The 20,829-nt window shown below is 53.4% G+C and overlaps 1 protein-coding gene and 2 non-coding genes across 12 annotated transcripts in view; all 3 read right to left on the minus strand.

Annotated features, from left to right (window-relative positions):
- Positions 1–102: 102 nt before the first annotated feature.
- Positions 103–20,829, minus strand: part of PRRC2B (proline rich coiled-coil 2B) — an 87,273-nt gene continuing 66,546 nt past the window's right edge. For 3 of the 10 annotated variants that reach the window (XM_073222606.1, XM_073222608.1, XM_073222627.1), the window contains 17 exons: positions 19,994–20,187; positions 19,269–19,414; positions 18,610–18,751; positions 16,985–17,067; positions 16,352–16,537; positions 16,012–16,209; positions 15,473–15,559; positions 14,588–14,692; positions 14,251–14,443; positions 13,343–13,440; positions 12,272–12,399; positions 11,476–11,716; positions 9,933–10,070; positions 8,741–8,920; positions 8,017–8,108; positions 5,837–5,918; positions 103–4,526 (listed from right to left, as the gene is read on the minus strand). In XM_073222606.1, the coding sequence (XP_073078707.1) occupies positions 4,392–4,526; positions 5,837–5,918; positions 8,017–8,108; positions 8,741–8,920; positions 9,933–10,070; positions 11,476–11,716; positions 12,272–12,399; positions 13,343–13,440; positions 14,251–14,443; positions 14,588–14,692; positions 15,473–15,559; positions 16,012–16,209; positions 16,352–16,537; positions 16,985–17,067; positions 18,610–18,751; positions 19,269–19,414; positions 19,994–20,187 (2,428 nt within the window). In that variant the 3' untranslated portion in view covers positions 103–4,391. The remainder of the gene's footprint in view (positions 4,527–5,836; positions 5,919–8,016; positions 8,109–8,740; positions 8,921–9,932; positions 10,071–11,475; positions 11,717–12,271; positions 12,400–13,342; positions 13,441–14,250; positions 14,444–14,587; positions 14,693–15,472; positions 15,560–16,011; positions 16,210–16,351; positions 16,538–16,984; positions 17,068–18,609; positions 18,752–19,268; positions 19,415–19,993; positions 20,188–20,829) is intronic. The other 7 variants (XM_037007897.2, XM_037007900.2, XM_073222611.1 and 4 more) reach the window with 6 other exon arrangements.
- On the minus strand, positions 9,728–9,813 carry LOC118970511 (small nucleolar RNA SNORD62). Its single transcript, XR_005058559.1, has one exon. It is a non-coding gene; the product is annotated as a small nucleolar RNA SNORD62 (small nucleolar RNA).
- LOC118970509 (small nucleolar RNA SNORD62) lies at positions 13,771–13,856 on the minus strand. Its single transcript, XR_005058557.1, has one exon. It is a non-coding gene; the product is annotated as a small nucleolar RNA SNORD62 (small nucleolar RNA).

Below are 20,829 nucleotides of genomic sequence, written 5' to 3' on the forward strand. Positions count from 1 at the left end.
CAGCCAACTCACTCCTGTTTCCACCTAAACTGTCTGAAACCAAAACACTTCCCTCTCTCTAAACAAATGACAGAATCAAGGGACACAGCCTGAGACAGCATATTCAGTTTTAGCGGTTTTTTTTAAACTTTTTTTAATTTAAATAAGGAGAATTCTTTCATATGGAAAGAGCTAGTACAATCACATATTTGAAAGGAGAAACAATAGGTACTGAACCGGAGGGAAGGGCAAAGGGTGAAGTGTGCCCCATGGCCTGGCGAGTCCATGATTCCATTTCCCATTCGAAGTAAAAGCGTCCCAGAAATAATGTATAAACAAGCTGCACGTTACACCTTTAGCCATCGTCCGCCCTTTCAAATATCTGTTCTACATGAAAAGACATAGAGGAAAGGCCAAAATAAAAACGAAAGGAAACAAAACACAACCCTCTCAAAAAAAATAACAAAAATACCCAAACCCTTTTTACTATGCAAGGCATGAGGTCAAAAGCTTAAGAGTACAGTATCCCCTTTAAACAATGAAGAAAGTCATCCATAGAGCCTTAGAAATTTCTACTCCGTGACCTTGTAACATGGTGATGACAGGGCCCTAGGGATGTTGTTACTCCTGGAGGCCATCCAGCTGGGGTGGAGAATCAGTGAACGGCAAGGTCAGGTGTGCTAGGTCACTGGCCAAAAATGTGCTGGTGGTCCCGGTGAAGAGCATAGCTGAGGGACAATGTCTGACCCCAACACTGAGCCACTCCTGTCCCAGTGACCTCTCTTAGGTCCGTCCCACACTTCCAAACAGGAAGGGCTGGCTTTCCGTGAGTCTGCATTTCCCATTCATCACAGAACACAACAAAGCACTGTGTGTCCTTGGTTGTCACAGGCCATTTCCAACAGACCTTCCCACCTAGGTTTTGCTCTCACAAGAAGTGAAAAGGGACAAATACATATTTGAGAGGAAACATGCAATTAGTTGGTGGAAGGGAACCAAAAAGCAGGGAGGGGGCTTTATGGTTGCCACACTGACTCAGTGGGCCAGTTCTGAGCATGGCTGTGTGTGCATCACTCACAAACCTACCTACCATCCTGAAAGTAGTTCCAAAGACAGGAGGGTGAGGGCATAGCTGGAGACATGATGCCAATACTTAGTGACAAGATACCCCACTATCCCTAGAAGGGGTTGGGACAACCAAGCTTTGGACCTGGAGCAACTCATTTCTGAATGTATGAGGAGTCCTCCCTTGTTTTCCCCCTTGATAAATTTTGGACCAGAAGTGAATGAATTCCAGGTTTGAAAACAATAATGTGGATAAAAAGGGGGAAGCAACAGTAGAAAAACAGACCAAATACAGCGGGCAGAGAAGTGTTCGGTAGGTGGAGGGCACCACTTGGATACACAGCCCCACACTCTGGGATTTTACTCCCTGAACAGATCCTGTTGCAGGGTCACGGGTTGCTGAGCACTGGCTGCTCCATCAACCAGGACAAAGCTGCCAGCACTGGGAGGGCAAATTTAGCAGATATAGGTGCAGCTGAGAGGCCTCTGGCACCCCACCCCGCATCTCAACAGCAGGAAACCTCTAAGTGCTGGTCTACACCTGTTCCCACCAAAGGCATCCAGGCTCCTGCATAGATTTGCACTCTGAGGCTGGGGATCTGAAACCAAAATAAGATCTGAGGTCCTGTTACTTTGAGCTTGGCTCTAAAACCACATGAAAGGGAGATATTGCACCTTAAAACATCTCTGCACTAAAAACTGCATTTAATCAGACCAAGGAAGGGATGGGGTATTGGGCAGGCCCAAGGCCTGCCTACTGCCCCAGCTGCCAATTCAGAATCTGGATCTTAGAGGGAAAGACTGCAGCTTGGGCACACAGAGGTGGTGCATGCACCGAACTTCACATGCAATTTCCTGGCCTTTCCTGCACAGAATAATTCAGACATTATATATAAATAGAAAAGTGAAACATTTACTTTTTTTTCACTTAGACCTACAACATCAATACATATAAATAAATTCTAGTGTTTTCTGTTTTATTGGGGTGGGGGGGAATACATGGGTAGAGAAAAGGGCTGGAGAACAGGTGACCCTTTTTTTTCTGAAGTACTGTCACTCTGATGGCAGGTTCATCTGAAGGGTATGTCTTGAGTTTGTAACAGCATCTAGAACTGTTACGCTGAATTTCAAAATGAGAAAGCCTTTTTTCTTGTTGACAGTGTGCACTGGAATCAGGTGGAACTAGGGGTCTGGCTGTGTTTCTAAGCGCACAGGCAGCAGCGAATGTGCGGCTCCTGCAGGGACAGCCGGAGAGGAGCTCAGTCAGGGCAGCCTGTCTGCAGCAGGGGCCGCAGGGGCCACAGGGGCCGCAGTCACATGTCCACAGGGCTCAGGGCGGGGTAGCCGAGCACACAGGGCAGGCGAGTGTGGCGACTCCATCAAGTGGGCAGCCCTTCGAGAAGGGAGTTCAGAGTAAAGATTCAGGGGATGAAGAAAAAAAAGGAAAGAAGGAAGGTCTGAGGTGGAGGTAAGCCGGGGTATGCTCAAAGCTACAGATCAAGCAGTGGGGCATCTTTCAAGACGACTGGCCCTCTGCAGATAACACCCAGAGGAGACCCAGGTACTCTATGCTAAGGAGGCTGCACCCCCCACTGCCTTAAAGCAGTAAAGGGCAACAAAAGTTTATTCAGCTGTTTCTAAGGTGCTTCTTTCCCCATGTTCTCCACTAGATCCTAGGCTTACAACTATAGGCCGAGCGGCTGGCACACCCGCGGGGCATACACCTGCCCACTCCTGCTCACCATCGAGCCAGGGCTGCTCTGGAACCACCAGTGGGGCCAGGCAGCAACTCCTTTAGGTGGACGACTGGCTAGTTACTCTGAAGGGCATGTGCAAAGCTTGAAATTTCCCCTCCCCTTTCCTTGGAATGACAGAATCTGGGGATGATTTCCTTCTAGTTCTTATTTAAAAGAGAAATGACCCAAAAAACCAAAACCAGCATAAAACGACTCACACAAACATTTTGCTAAAGGTGGCTCTGTAGACTTAAGAGGCTGTCCTTTTTCTGAGGCCGCCCAGGCTATTTTGGAACCATGGAGCCCTGCAATCCATCCGCTCCTTGGACACAGCCATGGCCATCTGGGAAGACTGATGCCCGCTTCCCAGCTCAGGCCTTTCTGTCCCAACAACCCTTTGCTGGGAACGAAAAGGATAGAGAGGAGCCTCCCCACCACCCGGCGGACTGCACACCTCTGCTGCAGACCAGCCCAAGCAGCTGCTCACACACCAGTGACCATGTGGAGGACCTCACAGTTTCTAACGACGAAGTGGAGGGACAGGAGGATCCAGATGAGAAAGAGGCTTAGAAAAAAGAAGGGCCTAATTCAGGAGGCTTCCGGGATGGGGGTCCATGTGGGAACTGGAGCCCCATAAACGGAGACGCAGGTGGGGGCTTGTGGTGCTGTCCATGCACCGTCCACGTGAAACTGGAAACCACCAGTGACTTGGTATCTCCATGACTCACTCCAGGAGCCTAGATGTCAGGATCCACTAGCTTTAAGAGTCCCAGACAGAAATGCTGCGTAATTCTTATGCTAAAACATATCCACTTCACTGGGCTGCCCATCAGCTCCCTGCAGCCATCAGGCCAGCTGGAACCCAACCGGAACACCTTACCTCTCCCAAATCTGCTTCCAAAGAGTGTTGCTGGACATCGGAGTACTCACGAGGGGTGTCTTAAGCAACCTCCACTTCTTTGGGCAAGGACCCTCAAAGGCTAACCAACCGCGAGGGAGTGGGAAGGGATGCATTCTTAGAAGTCGTCTCTTAAGGTATCGCAGTGACACATCAAACCCAACAGGAGGTTAAAGGACACCACTGGAATAGAGGAGGAGGGGTGGGGAGAGGACGGCAAAGGACGTAGAAAAGTTCAGCTATATGGAGAGAGCTCGTGTTTTTCTTTTCTTTTCTCCTTTGTAAAAACCTTAACTGTTTTTTAAAACAAAAAGCCTCAAACTAAAACGACCCTGCTGTCAAACCAATGTGCCTGGGGACCCACAGGCTGGAGGGGAGGAAGCACTGCTGAGGAAGCGCCCTGGCTGGGAGGAGGGACAGGGCAGGAGGCAGGGGTGACACACTGCACAAAGGCCTTGAGCCACTCCACTTCGCCGTGGAGAGGAGACGGGATGGGAGTCGTTTGCTTGTCTGTCTGTCCTGTATTAAAGCAAGCAGGTCGATGCCATATATCCACGGGTGCAAGCTGGTGGGACAATGAGCTTTCAGAAGTAGGGAAGAGAAGGGAGAGCTCTCAGTCCGGGCCAGGCAGCGGGACGTGGACCTGGTGCGATTCCTAAGAGTCCGGCTGTGTCGAGGCACTGTCCTCGAGAGGGCGGCATGGCCAGGCACCTTTAGGCCTTGCTCTCCTCCACTTTCACGGCCCGAGGCTGGATCGCTCCAGTGCGCTTCATCTGAGAGGCAGTCGAAGGGGACTCCTGCAGTTTCACGGCTCCCAGGCTGGGCTTTTCATCCACTCGTTGTTTTGCCTTTGGACAGATGAATGGAGACAAAGTTATTACCCTTATGCAGAAATATTTGGATATACAGTTCGTACTACCCCCTTCCTGCTCCTGAGTCACAGAGAAGAGCTACCCTGAGAAGTCCACTCTTCAAAGGACTACACTTATTTAGAAGCCACTCTCCCAGAAGGACACTGGTGTGAGGCTGTCCCCTCCCACGGTCACTTAGTGCAGTGAATCAGAGAGGCAGGAAGATGCCAGGTCCTCTCGAAGCACTATGTGATGCCCACGGGCCTCTGGGAGTGGGGGGGGGGGGGCATATCCAAGGCTGAATATGGGGGAAAACCTTTTCAAATCAGTGCACCCCACACCCCTCAGATTAAAAGCCCTTGAGGCGATGCCAGGACACCCCATGAGCCTCAGCACCCCCGACTGTGCTGAACAGGGCAGGGAGTCTAGAAGACTTGTTTCTCCCCTTTCTTTGACTGTCCCTGGCTCCCACTTTGTGGAAACCTTTTCCCAGGACTCTAGCTTGACCTCGAGATCCCAGCAGGGTCCCATTGTCTGCAGCTCTGCACAGTGGAGTGTGTCACAGAGCAGTGGACTCGACTCTGCCCCTCGTACAGCTGTGGGTGGGAAATCTTAAGAAAGCTCTAGAAGCTCAGTCCAAGCAATCAAGGAGTGACCTCCAGAGAGCCAGGTTCGGAGAAGTGAAGTGAGTGGTCAACCTTCCACTTCCAACACCAAGAGTGCTGTTTTATTGAAAACCCATGCCTGCCATGTGTGAGCTCTGCAGCCTGTCACATCTTAGAGTGGAAGCAAAGAAGAGAGTGCCTGAGGGCAAAGATACTGAGACATCCTGTTCGTTATAAAATGGGAAACGCCTGCCATCTGTAAGCCCACCCAGCCAAGACACAGACAAGACACAGCACTCACCAGAGTCAGCAGGTGCACGCACACACGCGCGCACGCACACACGCATGCAAGCACACGCCCCAGCTTCTAGAGCTGACCCACAGACCTAACCGAGTCCCAGGGCCTCCACAGCCCACACTGCTACGGGGTACTGTCCTCCTCCTGGCGTCACCTCCTCAGAGGAATCCGCATCCTCCCTTCTCTGCAGGACAAGGAAGGATCCAGACGCCCATCAAGAGGAGAAATGCCTTTGCCAGGAGGGACTCGGGCTGCCCGGCTCCCGGCGCCATGCTCTTAAGTGCTAGGGCACGCCTCTCTTTTTAATAGCAGCACTCAAACGGGCTGGATGGGCCCTTCTCTTTGGGCGCTTGGAGACGGGCCTAAGCGTCCGGGGCCAGAGGGTCTGGAAAGCCATCTTCTACCTGTTGAACGTAGTGTCCCTGCACAGAGCCCATGTTAACTGCTGATCCAGAGGGCTTCCCACTGGGGCTAGCAGAGCTAGGCCTGAAAAAACCAAAGGCAGGGGGTGAGAACACACACGCGTCACCACGGAAACGGAGCCAAGCCCAGCACACGGTGGGCCCTGGCTCAGGCTCGTGGGCCTCTCCACAAAGGAGGAAAACAAAGACCTTAGAAAGCCGGCGTGCAGAAGGGGCGAGGGGCAGTGGACAGGGACGGCCCTGGCTCTGCCAGTGCAGCCCGTGGAGATGCACCTGAGGGGGCAGCGGCCCCCGCCCCGGCTACAGGCAGACACTGACCACACACATGGATGGACACCAGCTCTCTCTCAGGGTTTAGAAGGTCTGGACCTACATGACTCCATCCATGACCCACACAAATGGTCTATAAACCCGGTATAAGAATTATGCCGAGTATTTTTCTAGTCTTCACTTTTCATGGCAGGGAGGGGCAGAGAAAGATACCAAAAGGAAGGAAAATGTAGAACATCTTTCCAGATGGGGTCCACTGACCAGACAACTAGCTCCCATGCACGTTAACGAGGTGCTCTGTGAACGGAAGCATTCTGTGGCCAGAAAGCAAGGGAAGGGCTCGCACAGAGTTCAACAGGCTTCCCAGCAGCGGGCCCACCTGGACCCCGTGCTGAGCAGCGTGACTCCCACAGCCCGTCTCGGACACAGCGCCCCCCCCCCACAGGCTGACCAGGAAACCCTTCTTTGGCAGAACCCTTGGGAAACACTGCTCCCTAAAAATACACCAATTTTCCCAGCCCCACTGAAACACCGACAGAACAAAGGCTACCAGTTTAAGGCTTATACTTTCTAAATACCCTCCCCAAGAATAAAGCTGCTGCCTTTCCTAAACTAAGTGGACACAGGCGACTCTTGTTAGGTGAGCTTCCATATTCTAGATTTGCCTGTCACCAGACGCTGCTAAAACCTGCCTGCCTATGGCAGCAGGGAACGCCAGCGTCTGTTTATACTTGAAGCTGCCTTCTTTCTTCCAAATTATCCTCACTGTTCTGTGCTGCCATCCATGTTTATTTTTCTTACAGTTTTGTTGTTTGGGCCTATGTAAAAAACACGGTCAGAAAACAAACGAGAATAAGTGAAGCCAAGAGTAAAAACAGGAACAGAAAAGATGATGACATGGAAAAATTTCATAAAAATCCCTTTCTCTGGAAATGCAGTTGAAGTATGGAATTATGTGGCAGAGGAGGACTCGGCCTCGACGTCTAAGAACAATGAGCAGAGCGACTGCAGCAAGAACTCACAGAGACAGTGACCCGACTGGCAATGGTCCTCAACTGGGCAGGCATCTGTGTGCCCGCGGAGGGACTTTATGGCACACTGGCGCTGTGCGGTTGGCTTCACACAGCTCTGCAAGCCTCCTGGGTCTGTGTTACTCATGTACCAACAGGTGGAATCTCCCACATGTAACAAGAGTCGACTGTACCAACCCTTGGGCCCACAGCCAGAGCATGTTGCCTGCCAACCCAGCACACTTCCTCAAGGGCTAAAAGGGCCAGAGAAGCAGAGGTTCTCTTGACTTATTAATATAGGAACTCAATCAGGAATTCCTACAAAGTCACCTCTGAATCCAGCTAAGGGACCTGGGACAGTTGCTGGAGGCAGAGAAAGATATAGAGGAAGCAGAGAGAAGGGGCCAGTTGATCCCGCGTGAAGTGTGGCCCCACACACGCAACAGTGACAAGTCCCGGCAGCGTCAGAGGCCAGTGCAGGGAGTGCGGCTCAGCAAAGGGAACCGCCTCCCTCCCGGGGTCTGTGCCTCCTTGGCCAGTGAATCCTTTTCTGAAGTCCAGTGAGAAAGCTGTGAGCAGTCAGGGTCAGCCCCAGTACTATTAAAATGAAATGTTAGCTAGTCCTTTTCCTTCCTTTCTAGAAAGCTCTCCCAAACCAGAGCCTTTATTACGATGATTCAAAGCAAAACCACTCCCCCAGTTCTGACCCTCCTGTGGTGCAGTTAACTAGGACACGTGTGCCCCCACACTGGGACTTCATGGACCCACTCGCCTAGTGCCCTCTGCTCTTCTCCTTGGGGCCCACAGACCCTCCTGAACCACCGCGTCTATCTACAGCGAGTGCTCAGCTACACAGCAACCAACCCCAGGGCGTTTCTTTACCTGTAGGTCTGTGGTGACGGCACAGAGCCTCCTGAAGGAACATTCTGTTTACTGTCGGCAAAGTGGAAGCCCTTCATCTCCATCTGAGAGGACTAAAGAGACCAAGTGGCAAGCTGTCATTCGCTGGCCCTGGAGACAGCCTGGCCCTTGCTAAGCCACCCTGGGCATAGCCAGTGAGGGCCCCTGAGAATTTCCAGATAGAAATGTACCTTCTAAAGGAATCTGCATGCATTCCCCTCCACCTGGGCTTGAGGACTTGTACTCAGAGGAAGAAGCCATTCCTGTATTTGTTCTTTGAGTTGGGTGGGGCCACACCCCCACAGGGCACTGACTGTGCTGTGACCACCACCTATCTCCCCCAGAGACGGTTAGCAGAGCCCCTTAACAGAGCCCCTGGGGCTGGTGAGGAGTGCAGGCCCCTGGATCCCAGCCCTGGGAATGCGCTGTCAGGATCTCTAGAATTTGTGTGTAAAGCAGGCTCCACAGGTACTCAGGTGCCAGCTGCACATGCCGTCCTTGTGTAAGACACACCCCACTTGTTCACACTGCTAGCTTACACGCAAACCCAGGGGTTCTGGGAGTCCTTCAGGAATAGGAAATCAGTGGTCTGGTGAAGCCAGGAGCTTGTATCCCAGCCCTTTGGCATTTTCTGCTACAACATCGGTTCGCAAATAGCTAGAAAGGGTTGGGCCCTCCCCAGAACCAAGCAGGGAGTCATCCTTACCTCTCTGCTGGTGTTAAGGACAGAAGGCTGAGACCCAGGTGGAAGAATTCTTCGGGGGGCCCCGACAGAGAGGCTCTGCCCCTGCGGCAGCTGGATGGACTGTGGCAGAAGCAGGGGCTGCTGCCCAGAGCCGTACCGTGGCAGAGGCAGCTGGGAGCCAGGCAGCGGCATTGTCAGCTGCTGGATGACAGGGACAGTTAGAAGGAATCGATACTGGGGAGACAGCCACCAACCACTGTTTACACGGACACCCGAAAGCAACCACATACTGCACTTCAGATTCTTATTTCCAAAGAATTAAAGTGAGGTCTTTGCCCAGTAGTGAAGATTCTGGATTTCTATTAGAGCACAGCAGAAATCACCCCAGATTTGACACTCTCAGTGGTGGGGACAAATCTTATCTCTGGACATCAGCAGGTGGCAAGGAAACAACTGCAGGACCAGGCAGCACAGGGACAGTCTCAGTGCACCACGCCTGAGTCTGCAGAGGTCCTGTGCCCCAGCCCTCGTTGCTTTCATCCCACAAAAGGGTTCACTGAACACACTATGTGGGGGAAGTGCCAGGACACTGCCAGACCCAGGAAATGGTGGTGAAAGCGCAGCTGAATACAGCTGCAGGGTGCCCAGAGTGCAAAGTGCAAGCTGGAGGTGGGAGAGGAGGCAGGGGAGGCCAGGAAGGCTTCTTAGGAAGTGACATCCAGGCAAGCCCCCAAGGAGGAGGCTGCGCAGAAGGCTCTCTCTGTATCCCTTCGTGCAGCATAAAAGGCAGGACTCATTGACTGCACCTCCAAAGGTGACAGAAAACAAGATGCAACTGGGTTCTGGGGTTTGGGGTTCCTGCAACCAAACTGGAGCCTCTTGAATCCCTCTGAAGTATATCACAACAGAAGAATAGGGTGGGAGGCCCACTCTGAAGTCCAGAACCAGGTACATGAGTGGTGGGCCTGGAGGCTCTCAGAACAGGGGACAAGGGTGGGCCACTTTCCGTCTCTCAGTCACTTTCCTCTTCATCTCCCTGCCATCGAGTCCACAGTGGAGGGTCAGAAGGATCTATTGGAATTGCATCACTGAGACGTGTGGCAGCCAGAGCCTCACATCCATACTCCAGCCTGCACACAACAGGGTGTGGGACAAAGATAAAGACAGCGCTGCCACTTCTGGGGCACTGGCTCAGGGTGTGGAGGGACCTGACCTGTGTTTTAAAGGGGCACTCTGGCTGCTGTGTGAAGATCAGAGTGCAGGGCCCAAGAGCAGAATCGGCGGGAGCTCCTGCAGCACCTGGACAGGGTGGCAGGTGTGAGGCAATGAGAGATGGCTGGATTCTGAATACCTTTCAAAGGAAGAGGAAATAGGACCTGCTGAGGGAGCAGACAGGGTGTGAGGGGAAGCAGGGCCCCAGCATGCCACAGACCGGACAAGGAGAAGACCCGAGGAAACCATGCAAACCATGCTTTGGACATAAAGTCTGCACATGGTAGGAGGTTTGAGGTGCCATGAGACACCACAGCACAGATCTGGGCAGCCTGCGGGATCTAGTTCAGGAGACAGATCTGGGCTGAAGATAGAAATCTGAGAAAATTGGAAGCCAGACATTTGAAGAGGATTTCGAGTCACAGAAAGAGGCCTGGGGACAGAGCCTGGGAGGCAAGAAGGCGACATCAACAGAGACCACGAAGAGGGCCTCAGGGAGGCAGCAGGAAGACAGTGAAGAGTAGACCGTCAGGTTCAGGAACACGGCCTTTCCTGGCGTCCTTAGAAGAAGTTTTATTTTTAAAGGGAACAATGAGGTGGCTGAGAATGTCATCAGGAGGACCCCCATCCTGAGGGTGGTCCTCCTGCACGTTTGAACACTGAAAGGACATCTGACACAGGAGAAGTAGGAGACTTGCGGAGCAGTGCCCCAGAGAGGGCAGGACAGAGGGCCGCAGAGGGGCAGCGGGGCCCCCAAGCACGGCCAGACCACCCTTGTGGAAGGAGAGGGGCAGTGGGAGCTTGCACAAGTTCTTTCCTTTTTATTGCTTACGTTTCCTTGGTAACACTGGAAGCAAGATCATGGTAGGAGTAGAAGGCACTGAGGTTGGAGCTCCAAGTCTGAAACTGCTGCAAGGAGGGTGGGGACTGACTGAACTAGGCGCAGGCGGGCACCCAGACCCCTGGAGGGAGGTGGGCCGACAGGGCACAGGTGGATTCAACCCGAGCTGCGTCTGGACGGGGTGTTTCTTCCCAGCAGACAGCTGCAGCAGCGGTAGGGCTGGATTTACCCAAGGTGGACACAGTGCGTGGAGGGCTGGGGGTGTACCAATGCAAAGGAGTGGCTCCACTCACTAGGGCAAGGAAGAAAGTGGGTCCCTAAGTGTTAAGTGCTGCAAAAGCAGGCCTAGAGCTGACACGCTAGACACAGTGAGTCAGAAAAGTCAGAGGTGATTACTGGGCAGGATCCTTAAGCTGGAGATGACAGCAGAGCTGACAGCCCGGTCCAGACGGGACTGTGAGCAGAGAGCGTGGTGCAAGGAGACCTGGTCCTGGGGGGATGGAGAACTGAGGCATCATCTACACAGACACAGAATCCAACGAGAACTAGGACAGGAGCTGTGTTGGAGAGACCATGTCACGGGCCAAAGGACTGGAGGTCCTTCCTACAGTATGCAGGTCAGCCAAGAGGCAAATGGAAGGGACCAACAGGCATGAAGGAACGAGACCTAGTGTTTTGGGGTTGGAGTGACGGCATTCCTGACCTGTGGGAGCTGCGAGTCCAGCAACTGGGAGGCGCCCAGACTGGCTGCCTGGCTGAGCTGACCCTCGTAGACCAGGGCTTGGTTTCCACTCATGGGCTGGTAGGGTGAGCCGGACTGGGGCTTCACCATCTCTAAGGGCTGCATTCCTGGGAACGCCGAGTACGGAGGCTTCAAGGCTGTGCCTCCAGAGAGAATCATGGTGCTGGGCGGTGACAGGCTGGGGTGCATGTACACCTGAGATCTGTAAAAGGCAGACAGATGGTTGGGGTCAGGGGTGTGAGTACACCAGTGATCACACATACAGGCGTGCACGAGAATGTCCCGGGGGCTTACCAGAACACAGACTGCTGGCCCAGACCCCAGAGCTTCTGACTCAGAAGGTCTGGGACAGGCCCAAGAATCTGCATTTATGACAAGCTCCTACGTTGGGCTGCTGCTGCTAGTCTGGGCACGCACAGTTCGCACACCAGTGGATTAACTAAATGGACACATCCAGGCTGTGCAAGGCGATGCCAAAGGCACAGGACATCAGACACACTGCAAGAGCAGGCCAAAGGTGGGGGGAGGTGGGAGGAAGGGTCAGGGACGGGCTGGATGACATGGGATGTGCAGGTCAGGCCCACGGCCTCTCCTACAGCACGATAATAAGGAACTGCAAAGTGACGGTTCACCATACTCCCAACCTACCCCGAAGCAGAGGCGCAGAGCAACAGCAGAACGAAGACCAAATCTGCAGGCCACAGTGGTGTGACTCCCTGGTTGTGAGCTGCCAGCCCCCCTAGTCCCTGCTTCTCACCTGAAGGGCTGTAAAGAGCTGAAGATCTCCTGAGACTGGGAGACAGGGAGCCCGCCCCTCAGTCCCAGCTGGGCTTGGGCCTGCAGAGACGTGTGAAGAGAGATTGGGATCTGCTGGGCAGCGGCAGCCTGTGGAAGGGATGCCAGGCACGTAACTGCAGTGCCCTCCTCACTGGTCCTCCACCTCCCAAATACCCGGCCCCTCTCCACGTGGCAGCTGCAACACCACACAAAATGTGAATTTGAGCATGTTCCTTCCTGTGCTTCCCCTGCTCTTGGGAAAAAGCAAAACACTGCAGCAATCCTAAACCGTGGGGTAGTACTATACTGGGTTCTGTGCAGCGACAAAAATGAATCCTAGCTACAGTGATCAACAGAGGGAGTTTTTGTAAACATAACGGCAAGTGGAACATAACGGCAAGTGGAAAACGCACATGAAGGGGAACATGTGCAGTGTAATCCAGTTACATGGAAACCAAACTCTTGCAAAATGGAACAGTATTATATTTAAGGGCATGTTTTAAAAAGAGGTCAGGAGAGGCCGAGTCCTCTGTCCTGAATCTGGACCTCAAACAGTGCCCCTGCCAGAGCCTCACCATCCTGGCCTGCAGGGGCTGGGCCATCTGGAAGGCCCTACACCAACGTCAGAAAGGAGACTTCCAGAAATCATCATCCCCTTACAGCATGAAAATATGCCAATCTTGTGAAAAAACGAACACCTGCTCACTTCTAAAACTACCTCTTTCTACTGCATCCATGCCTGGAGTCTAGGCCTTTCCTCTCTTCATCAGAAGGATACCTGATTACCAAAGAGAATTCATTACAGCGAATTCCCCAGCTAAGATACAGAGAGCAGAAGTCTGAGAAAGGGAAACTAAGTAGAGTCTGGAACACTGAGTGCCAATCCTTTTCCTTCTCTCTCATGTATTTGTTCAGTGAACATTTACTGGCTGCCACGGTGTGCCAGGTGCTGGGTATTACATGTGAGGGATACAGAAAATGAAGAAATATAGAGTATGTTGTGTGCTGCAGCCCCCATCCTCCACCAGGCCACCTGGCTTGCTGTTGTCACCTGTTGGTAACTCTGCTGCTGAGGTATCGTTTGAGGAACCAGTCGGGGCTGACTTGCAAACACATGGCCATCCAGATACAGAGGCGGCAGGTGGTTGCCTGGAAACAGAATCCGAGAGGAGGCACAACAGGATCACGTCTCACTGTTACTGAATGTCCCTTTGGGGGACACTCTACGTGGGAACACTTTCCTGGGGAACGGGTGGGAGAGGCAGTGCGCACAGAGCTGGTTCAGACTCAGACTCCTGGCCCTGTGCTCGCAGCACCACACCACTTGTGACACACCTGATGCACCCACAGGAAACCTGGGGAGGCGGCAGCACCGGGGTCCAGGAGGAGGGGCGGGCTCCAGTCTACCCTTCCCACCTAACCATTCTCCCACTGCCGCACACTCAGGAGGGGCTTCACTGCAATTGAGGGCTGCTTTAGTCTCTCAGTCACTCTCCTCTTCATCTCCCTGCTATTGAGTCCACAGTGGAGGGTCAGAAGGATCTATTGGAACTGCATCACTGAGACTGGCAACTGGGCCCTCAAAATGCCCACCTTCTCCCTTGGGGAAACAACACAGCAATAAAAACAGCTACCACTTATTGAGGCCTTGACTGACAGAGCATTTTCCAGGCACAACAGCGTCATTCCCCCATGTCCCCCAGCCCGCTCTCACTTTACAGAGGAGGGATCAGTAACTAAAAGCACTGAGCTGCTTAGGCCAAGGCAACACAGCAGGAAATGCAGGCTATCTGCAGCATGTAGGAAACTGGGACCACGCAGCCTAGACACATAGCTGCCTTCTACACACCCCTTAAGTCAAGGTAGGGGGTGTAGGGGTGCTTAGGACTGTCAGTCCAAGGTTTCTCTTAAAAGTGAATGGAGAAGGCTCCCGAGCTGGCAGGGTAGGGAGTGAGCTACCTGGAAGAGAAGCAGAGGGTGCTACAGAAGCCACGGGCATGGGCGGCATGGAAACCCCACCGAAAGCACTGTAGTTGACTCCGCTGGAGGCTCCCACAGAGGATGGGGGCTGGATGCCCGAGCCAGCGCCTCCGGGAGAGCTCTGCTCCGGCAAACTGGGTGAGTTTTCCCAAGCCTTGCGTGCAGACTCCATCTTCAAGTGAGGGGAGGAATGAAAATTACTACCAGGGAGGCAGCGGACAGCACAAACCTAAGCTGTGGGGTGGGGCTGCTCACTCCCGCCTCTTCACCAGCTAAGGACCCATGTGGCTTGCGCCTAGCTCAGGGCTGGCCTTACCTTCAGAGTGAGGTCGGCAGTGGGGAAAGACATTTGGGAGAGGCCGATGGCCCTCTGGATGTGATGGTCACGCCGGAGGATGGGAATGCTCTGTGTTAACCCAGCCTGGAGCAGGAAATGAAACCATGGAATACGACGGGGGTCAGAGGAAACCCATATGGCACATGAAATGTCAAAATGCACCTCCAGGTTTAGCCACATGCACTTGAGATCATCAAGATGGAGCAGCTGGCAACACAGATCACAGTTTATCTCCTCCAAGTAGCTGCCTCATCAAGACCTAAGACACAAGTCTGTGGAGCCCCCACACCTGCATCCCATGGAGGGCTCCAGCCAGGTAGTCATGTCTCGGCCACACAAGGATTACTGGCTCCCAGCACATAGGCACTCTCCCTAGCTTGGAGATACCCAGGTCCTGTCTCAGTGCCACCCCAGAACTGCAAAAACAAGGTCCCTGGTAACGTATGTTCAGAAATGCAACTGCTCGACCCTCCTCTCACAGACACCAGCATCTCACAGACACCTCTGCACATCACAGGGATCCGATGAATCTCAGAGTGCAGAAACCTGCCTCATGCAGTATTATCAAATGTACCTCAGAACTTGGAAGATCGTAGAATCAAAGAATGCCAGGTAAGCCAGACCCTAGGAAGATCGCTATAATATCCCATTTTAAGGTCACAGAACCAGGGCTTGGAACATTTAAGCAACTTGCCTGAGTACAGTGACTAGCCAGAGACACGGCCACAACTCAGACTCAGATCTGCCTCCCCAGAAGCTGGTGTTGGCCCACCTTCTCTGGCCTCAGCACCACACAGGGCTCTCTTTACACCAGGGTCTGCCAGCAGAGGGACGAGAGGGCTGGGCGTGGAAGTGCAGACTTACGTTACTGGCCAATGCGTCCTGAAGTTTGACAACTGGATTCCCTGCAGGCCCAGAGGCAGAACCAGGTGGCAAGCTGAAATCAGAGTCCTAAAAAGAGGAGAACAGGGCCCACTGAAATCATCCTGACTCCCCTTTTGGCAGAGTTTCACACTACTTTGATCCACAGTCTCAGCAACTCAAAGAATTCACTAAGCAGCATTTACTGTATGAACAAAATGGGCCAGATGGTTCCCAACAGCACCCGAGAAAGAATGTCCCCCCCCATCCTCTCTCCCTGCGATCTGCTCATGCCCAGTGTCCAACCCATCAGAGACAATGAAGACCACCCGCCCGCTCGGCCTGAGAACCTGGCTGGTGTCAGTGGAGAAATCTAGAGGGCGGCCAGAAGCACATCCCGCCCACGACCACACACCAGCACACTCCACTGGAGACTTGCTCAGCTCCCATCGTCTGGCTCTTTCTAGGAGACAGCCCCATCTAAGGCCCCGGCCCTTCCTCTCCAAATACCAAAAAAAAAAAAGGGGGGATCAAAGCCTCACTTTTGGATTGACTCCAAACTCGATAGGCGGTACCGGCAGCACAGAGTCCACGTGAATCTCCACCCCGTTAACAGGCGGGACCGCAGCCCCTTGCAGCCGTTCAGTCCCCTCGGAGCCCTTCCTGTTTTTCAGAGAACGCTCATTGCCAATGGGTCCCGGTCTGTGCTCCTTGCTCTGTCCTGAGCCTTGTTCTGAATCCTTGATGAGAAAGGACAGAGGCTGAGAAACACAGACTGGAAGGACCCAGGCTCTAGCTTCTAAGCACCCAGCAATCAGGGAAAGGACAAAAAAGAGCCCCCTTCCGAGGACCTGGCTCCCAGGAACAGGCCTCCCAGGTTACCTTTTGCTCAGACTGTTTCTGAGCCTGCTCCTTGCGGCTGTCAGCCTTGGGCTCCAGGCTGGGCCCGCTCATCTCCTCTGGCTTCAGAGCGCCGTATGGCGAGCTGCGCTGCGAGGACGTTGCAGATGACTCACGAGACTCAGCGCTCAAGTCAACACCACTGTCTCCCTGGCTGCTCTTAAAACCCTGTTGTGCAAGGCACAAAGTGGGTTAGAGTCCTGACCCCCAAACTCCAAAATGTGACCTCCAACCAGCAAGACCAAGCGTGGTGCCCCAACACATGTGCCCCAGATGGAAAACACACCAACCTGCCCAAGTCCATGATCACGCGATGCAGCGAGCTCTGCGCCAGGACTGCCTGACTCCTGCATGTGGCCGTCTCAAGGAGAGGCCCTCAGTGCTCACCCCCCAAGGTGGGTGTTCCCTGCAAATCCCCTCCCTTCTGCCCTCTCACATAGGCACCTCACACAGATCAAAGACCTCAGTGATCGGGAGGACCAGCAACAAGCCAGGGCCCATGGAAACGGCTTCTGCTCACGGCTCAACCACCGCAGCCCTGGGAGAGCTCAGGCAGGTGGCCACACGGACAGTGTGCGCACATACCCAGCAGCTGAGCAGCACACGGCCTCTTACCTCAGCAGAGCCAGACTCGGTGCTGCTGAAGGCAGTGGCAGCTTTGGTCCAGGAGTCGCTGGCTGAGGCCTGAATGGGAAGGGCTGCAAGGAGGAGGAAGACAGAGTTGGAGCATCTGAGAGCAACACCCAGGCTGGAAATGCAAGCCTAGGTATAGCTCACCCACCCAGGTCCCGTACCCGCCCTCCTGCCCTGAAAACAACATGCACGTGAGCAGATCTGATGCACAGACGCTGGTCCGATAGCTTGACCCGACCTTCCAACACCCTCAGACAGATTTCAATAACCATGTCTCTCACCATTCCATCAGTTACATGCCCTCATACACGTACCAGTGACTTTTCATTCACACCATTTAGAGGTCTTGCTACCTCTGTTGTGGAGAAGCTCTCCCTTCAGCCAACTGTTTCTAAAAGCTGTCAGTTCCTACCAAGTCTCTGAAAGCTCCAAGCCCACAGACCACTGAGATTCCAACAAAAGCTGTGGACCCTGTGCATATGCACAAAAACTTAGATGCTGTTTTACAATCCAGGAACCCTCTGAAGCATCCACGGGCCCCTGACCTAAGGAACCGACCAGACACCACAGAACCCTGGAGGGAAAGGCCTGGCGACAGAGGATGACCCTGAGTCTAGTTGTGCTCCGCCTGACCATCTGGCAGGTATGCATTTTGGACCAAGATACCCATTATACACACAATACCAAATTTACTGATATCAGTATTTTATTAAAAGATACCGTACTTTGCAGAGTTGAGTACTTCCCTGTTATTTTGCAATGTGTTGTAACCAAGATCTTCACCAGGAATATGAGGACGGGCCATGTAGTAAAACTGAAAGAATCAAGAACTCAAACCCCGGATCCTAGGGGTTTGCCATATAGCACTAGGGTTGAGTCACTGCACTCCGGAAGCCTCAGCTGCTTTATATAAAAATAACCTGGAAATGGATAATTCCCCCAAGCTTGCTCTGCATGGTGTGCATGTCCTTGTTTCACTCATCTGTGTACCCTGCAGGGCCCTGCCCAAATTGGGAATTCAAGAATCTGCTCAATTAAAATGGTTTTGTATTTTAAAAGGAAAAGTTAACAGAAAAATAGCATCAGATATGAAATTTTCTTTACAAAGGATTCAAGGAAGCACATTTTCCAAAAAGTAAAATCCACTGTACTCTGGTCACAAGTCTGTCTAAGAGAACGTTTAGGGAGGAGCAGACAACCTTCCTCCTAGGTGAGAAAAGGGTACCCAGCCCAGACAGGAAAGCTTCCAGACCTATTCCCGTACCCAGCCACCATCTGCGGCTCTTCCACAAGGGAAGAAAAACAGTGACCAATGTGGGCAAAGGGTCAAAAGACAACTCCTCGAGGGGCCTTAGGGGGACGGAACATATGGAATGCTCTGCTCTTCCACCAAATCTGGGCAGGAAAAGTTACCATCTCTTCAGGAGCTATAGCGCCAAGTAGCACGGAGATGGCATCTGACACCCTGGGCTCAGTCAAGGTTGCTGAGAAGCAGGTGACGTTCCCTCTATCATCAGGGCCCCTGCGGCAGGGTGCTCCTGAAGAAGAGACCCTGGGTCTGGGAGACGGCGATGGGCCAAGCAGTAAGCCCCACACCAAACCATTACCCTGGCTGCTGCTCTCCCAGATCTCAGTGCCCAGGCTGCTGCCAGGCAGAGTCGCATCACCTTGCTCCAGGCACAGGCTGTTTTGCTTTTTAGCAAACCGAGGCGGTATACGGGAGGAGAGACCCCGAGTTTTGACAGGCACCTAAGGAGAGAAAAGGAATGTAGTATAGCCTGCTGTTAGGCATGAACAAGGACACATTTGAGCATCCCAGACACCAAAACTCCGCCTCCCGAGAGGGCCCCAGATGCTAGAATGCTGTGCTGGCCAAAGCACCTGGGACAGCCAATGAGCCAACAGACTGGGACTGACCACCACTAACAAGGCACGTATGCAGGGTTCAGCTCTGACAGCATCTGAGTGCTGGGACCCCAACTCTCGTGACTCCCAGGGGGACGAGTCAGCAGAAGGAGGATGGACTAGAGGCCTGATGGAGGTCTACACCCTGTCAGCCATATTTCTGCTGCTGTCACCCTCTTTAAGAACAAGCGCAGCACCATCCATGCCCACAGGACACAGGGACAGTGGGTGCTTGGTAGACGGTGTGTGGTTAATAAATACCCCTTTCTTCCTCTCCTCTCTCTTGGACTTAACTCAGAAACCCCTAGTCTCTCTGGCTCCGGGTTTCCCTCTGCGCCAGCCTGCGGCCCACGACCCAAACCTGCACGGCTTGCTCCTTCTTCCTCCTTTCTTCCTCCAGCAGGCGGCGCTGCTTCTTGGTCAGAACTTCAATGAAACCTTCACCCACCACAGAGCCCACTTCACTCTCCTCCCCAGGGCTGGACCCGCAATTTTCAACGATGGCACCTAAACCGAGATTTCACAAAAAGGGACAGTGTTTCCTTTCATCAGAAGCCAAGAATAACCCAACCCCTCAGGCACCTGCTTTCTAAGGAAGGGCTCACTCTGAAGGCCAGGCAATCCCTGGCTTGATACCTCCGAGGAGCTGAGGATGGCTCACCTGGGTGTACGGCAATCTGGCTGTGATTTCTACCTGCTTCATGCCCACCTCTAGCGCTGTCACGTCAGATCAAAGAGGCTGGATAGTGCTAGTTACAAAAACAGTCTTGGGAGACAGATGTGCTTAAGTCCCAGCTCTGCTCCTAACCAGCTGTGTTGGCCTTGGACAAACCTCTCAACCTCTCTGGGCCTCGGGTTCCTTCCCTTTAAAACAGGGACACCACAGGGCTGTTGTAGGGGTTCAGCAAGGCTGTGAGCAACAGGAGGGCAGGAATCATATCTGTTCTGCTCAGCACTGTGGCACCAGACTTAACCTTAGGGCGAAGACACTCATTGAATAGGGAACAGCAATGTGCGGAGGCTGCTGGGGACCTGGGTTTGACCTGGGCGCTTCCTCCCGCTGAAGATGTGAGGCGACAGACTCACTTCCATAGCTGAGGTCAAACTGCGTCATGGCCTCTCCCTGCTCGCCTGCCCTCTGAGCAGCCAGCTTGGCCTCCTCTGCCTTCTCACAGGTGGCTTCTGGGATGTCAGAGGCATCATGGGCTGCCCGCTCCAGGCTGTAGTGGCCGCTCCCACTGCTGCAGCCAAGACTTCCAGGCAAGACTTCATCTGGGGCCCTATGAAGGAAGGAAGGAGGCCTTGTTAGCTCAGAAGCAACCCGAGGTCAGGAGGTGGGAAAGGAGACTGCACGCACACAGCATGCACGCACTCTCACAGACTCACGCAGGGCCCTGACGCGTGCCCGTGTTCCCCCACCACACCTGTCACTCAGCAGGGGCTGCACACCAGCAGCAGTGCATCACGTGCAAGCCCACATGGAAGGCCACCCCCAGACCAGCACCACAGCAGAGCTCTGCCTCTCACAGGGGAAACAGCCCTTTCCCTGGCCCCTTTCCAGGGCTCAGTACTTCTGTTCTTGCCCACGGTGTGCCATACTCGCAGGGCTACAGCAAGGAGAGGACAGAGCAGGAAAGCTTGAAACAGAACCCCAGCACGAAGCCAGGCCTGGGGCTCTTGGGCAAAAATCAAAAGCAAAGCCATGTCTCGGCAACCTGGGGCCTGGGAAGCTAGGCTAAACTGACATCCCAAACTGTCCTGTGGCTCCTTCTTTGGGGTATGATTTAATTACACCCCAGGTTTCTGTGCCCTGGATTTTGAGGCTGGGAGGTGGGGAGCAGTCTTCCTGCGCATGCTGCCATGCAGTCCACAACATCAGGGAGGCTGGCTGCATGAGCCCCTCCTTGGCTCCAGAGCAGCCT

The sequence above is a fragment of the Manis javanica genome, chromosome 2, assembly GCF_040802235.1.
Source record: "Manis javanica isolate MJ-LG chromosome 2, MJ_LKY, whole genome shotgun sequence".
NCBI lineage: Eukaryota > Metazoa > Chordata > Mammalia > Pholidota > Manidae > Manis > Manis javanica.